This window comes from Myxocyprinus asiaticus, chromosome 3 (genome assembly GCF_019703515.2).
Source record: "Myxocyprinus asiaticus isolate MX2 ecotype Aquarium Trade chromosome 3, UBuf_Myxa_2, whole genome shotgun sequence".
In the NCBI taxonomy this organism is placed as follows: Eukaryota; Metazoa; Chordata; class Actinopteri; order Cypriniformes; family Catostomidae; genus Myxocyprinus; species Myxocyprinus asiaticus.
Genome location: NC_059346.1, coordinates 1,165,001 through 1,169,119, shown reverse-complemented (window position 1 = coordinate 1,169,119; position 4,119 = coordinate 1,165,001). Strand labels below are relative to the sequence as shown.

General features: G+C 34.0%; 1 protein-coding gene across 2 annotated transcripts in view; it reads left to right on the top strand.

Annotated features, from left to right (window-relative positions):
• Positions 1–342: 342 nt before the first annotated feature.
• The window catches only part of mbd2 (methyl-CpG binding domain protein 2), a 48,814-nt gene continuing 45,037 nt past the window's right edge, over positions 343–4,119 (top strand). The window contains exon 1 of one of the 2 annotated variants that reach the window (XM_051668063.1): positions 343–734. In XM_051668063.1, coding sequence (XP_051524023.1) covers positions 625–734 — 110 coding nt within the window. In that variant the 5' untranslated portion in view covers positions 343–624. The remainder of the gene's footprint in view (positions 735–4,119) is intronic. The other variant, XM_051668055.1, reaches the window with a different exon arrangement.

Here is a 4,119-nt window from a genome sequence, read left to right as displayed (position 1 = left end):
TAATCACACTGGATTTATAATTGTTTTACTGTTTAAGTTTGCTGGAATAACTCACAATAAAATCAAGGTTATAGGGGTCAATGTGTGTTCAATGAACTCCTGGGAAATAAATATTCAGTAGCTTTTTTTTTTTTTGTAGCTAAGATTTTAAAGTTTGTGTCTAAACAGAAATTAATTATCAAATATAAACCTTCCCTGACAGATATTTACTAGAGTAAAAAGTGTGACAACTAGCCCCGGCGGGTTTACAGAAGCTTATTACAGCAGGGGCGGGGCTAACATGACTCCAGAGGGGCGGGGTTTACTAGACACCAAGTAGGCGGGGCGTGCGGTTGCCAGGCACTAGGTCACTCGTGTGGGAAGTGCTGAAATTTGAGCGCGTCACAGCCGCGATACAGACGGATCACACGCATATTATGATCGCGGAGGAGTTTACGTCAACGGATCACAACTGAACCGCGTCACCGAACAGAACCGGCGCGTTTGGCGAGAGTTCTAACGGCTTTAACCGGGAGATTGTCATCTGGTTTAAGGAGCAACTCCCCTAGCGCGTTAGCGAGCGTCACTCACGCGTGTACGCGCGCGGATCGCGGATATTCACACCTCCGATCGAGCTGATCGATCATGGAACGGAAGAGGACGGACTGCCCGGCACTTCCACCCGGCTGGAAGAAGGAAGAAGTGATCCGGAAGTCCGGGCTGAGTGCTGGGAAGAGTGATGTGTATTATTACAGGTAATGTGTCAAGTGAAAGTGTTACAGTGGATCAAAACTTACAGAAGATACATTGTAACTTCTCTGATTTGATGTCACAGTGTAGCAGATGAAGCTTTAGCTGTTGACTTCTGTAACAGTTACTGTTAATTACATCCAAACAAATATAGAAATACGCATATAAATAATGATTTAAGTATGTGTTAGTGTACATTGTGCTCCAAAAGTCTTAATGAACATGTTTGTTTTGGATTCTTTATTAATTTAATACGACATTTTTCATTATTAAGTACACTATATTTTCAGCCAGTGTCAGAAATGAACTTTTTGATTAAGGGGCAATATTTACCCCCTGGAATTAACTTATTTTAGGGGCATTGTTTTTACCTTTAGGAAGGTTTTTCTTTTTTTTTCTTTTTTTTTTTTTAACACTGTGTCTTCCTTTCATTTAAAATACTGTTAATCAGTTCATTAAAATAGAATATTAAGGTCGTTACTAATGGAGTTAAATCAACAACAACAACAATAACAAAAATCTAGCAGATGATGCAAACAAATAATTAATTACAAAAGCCATTTTGGCCCCCACATTTTTAATTTCGGTTGCATTTTTGCCTCTAGCCCACATTAATTTCCGACCCTATTATCAGCATAGCAATGCAAGTGAAAAGTAGAATTTAAATTTGAGAAAGTCTTAGTATTTGTTATTTTAAAACCTCTTAATCTCCATGGACCCGCCAAAGGGGGCGCAATATCGTGAAAAAAGTTTACACTTAAAACGTTAAAGTCTCCGTATACATAAGTCAGGCATATGAGGTATCATTTGAAAGCTTAAAATCTGAACTGTTCAGAGATGTCCATCAATTCTGCATTTATATTACTTAAAATAACAAAATAAGGCCTCAAAACATTCGCGTTGAAAATTAGCGCCCCCTAGAGGTAATGGGGTAAAAATATTTATATGAAAATAAAAGTCTTTCAAATAGCACCTAAATGGACAAATCATATATCAAATGAAAGCTCTCATTCTCAGGAATGTGTCTGTATAGTTTATTTTATTGCACTAATACCACAGTTCAAAAGATTTCAAAAGAATCACAAAGTGAAATATGATTTCTGTAAATCATCAATTACAAACGTCTCTTTTATGCTCAAATAACTGTAGCTGTGAGCCCCAAATAGCTAAAAACTTTATATCTGCTTTTACCATAGGAAGTTCTCTAAAAAATGAGCCATTGTTTACTTGTCTGTGAGCTTGCTTTTGTGAATAATCCACCGTTATATCTTTGATATCCAGAACAAAATATGCCATCCAGAAGGAAAAGCATGCAAAACAAATCATCAGAAAAATGTTTTTGACTATTGATGATAAAATGTTATATATCAAAGGGGAGGATCTCATCTTTCAAATGGCACCTGTATTGAGCTTCTAGTCCACTCAGAGGCCGAGATATTCAATGAAACATTGAGGGTGTTGCTTGAACTGAACATTAGACTGAATGTCTATGGACGAGCACATCTGTGAGGGATAAAATGTGTTAGAGCGCCACCTACATTTCAGATCTGTATATTGTGATGGAATGTGATGGAGAAAAAAATATTTTTCTAGTGCTTTCTGCCATCTAGTGGAATAAAATGAGACTTTTCAAAGTGAGGAAGAGTGAACAGAACCAGAATTACATGTTTACAAAGTTACGACAACAAAAAGAGCTGCCAATATCAGCAGTTCTAATCTGGTAATCTGGCACACAGGCTTTTATTTTTTTTAAACCCCTTCAGCTGTGACTATATTCACATAATGGCACAGCCTCGAGTGCCTTATTACTTTTATAAAATGGTCACCACATACTTAAAATATTAAGCACACGAATGTTCATTAAAATGTTATATTTTGTAAGTAAAATCATTAAATGCCATCCTTCCACCAGAAAATATAGTCCCTGACAGTGAACAGTAAACAGACCGTTGCTAGGCAACAAGAATAACTGACATCTATGAGTGCTGTGGAGTGATACAAATAGAAGTTCTGTGAAGAGGTCAGAGCTGTGATTTATCATGAATAAAACACGGCTGTTGACCAATCAGCATCCAGGACTGGAACTATCTGTTTTATAATTCTTGTTTTTTTTTTTTTTTTTGGAATCCAGTCAATTTAAATATTATATTAAAATGCTCTTATTTCCTCCTCGGTCCACAAAATCCCAGTTAGGGCTGTCACGATTATGAAATTTGTAAAGCAAATAATTTAGATTATAACGATTAATTTTCTTTTTAGGGCTTTCATGATGAATTGTCATATAAATTGTCATATTTCTTAAGGTGCATGTGTGCTTCATACAACTTAAGAAATCATTTTTACATCTTTAACTTCAAATATATAAATCAAATAATAAAACAGAGATATATGGTTTCCTTTTAAGGATTTAAAAACTTAGGAATGACATGAAAAAGAATGTTTTAAATATAAAAATATTTCTAAATACTTAAAATATGTCTCTCTTTAGTTTTGGTCAATTTTACATTTACACTGTTGTTTTTTGAACTCCTATAATTTATTTATATATTTAAAAAAATATATAAAAAAAACCATATATATATATTATATGGTTTTTTAAAATAAAAAATAAAATATGTTTTATATATTATATTTTTTTAAAATAAAAAATAAAATGTAAATGTTTATATTATATTTATTATATTTATAAAAATATAAAATATAATTTTTATATATATTATATATTATATTTTATTTTATTATAGTATGCAATAGTAAAATATTTCTGTTCTAATTTCTTCACATTCACACATCGTTTTAATGCTCTTTGATTAAATCCACAAACCCTTATTTCTCATGAACCAAAACCTTTGAGATTTAGTTTCATTATCACGCCACAGAAAATAAAGTAAGTGTGAGTCTCCTGCATCACTGCGTGTCATTAACACTGCATATATGAACTGGCTATGACCAAGAACATTTGCCGTTACATGATCGTTTAAAGTGAAGGCATAGCACTTTGCGTTCACTATCAAAGTTTATATTTGTTCGTTTATATTTTCGTGGGAGTTTGTGAAGCGAGAAGCGGATCTGGTTGACGTCTGCGGTGCGGCTCAATGATACTCGGAGTTCAACTGAATGACACACAAATTTATTAAGCATTTAATTAACTTTTTTTGTGTCATGGGACACAAAAGGAGTTTTCAGAATATGCCAAAATTCAAAATAAACCACAAAAAGCACCATAAAACACTAATAAAATGAATCCATAAATGAGTTAGTTATAATTCAAATCTTCGGACTGTTTTCTGTGAAGAACAGACCCAAATCCACACCTTTTATTCAACGATCAGCCGTTGCTCCCGCTGTAACCGTCAACCCACGTTGTTTGGTTTTGTTTTCAAAATGCAC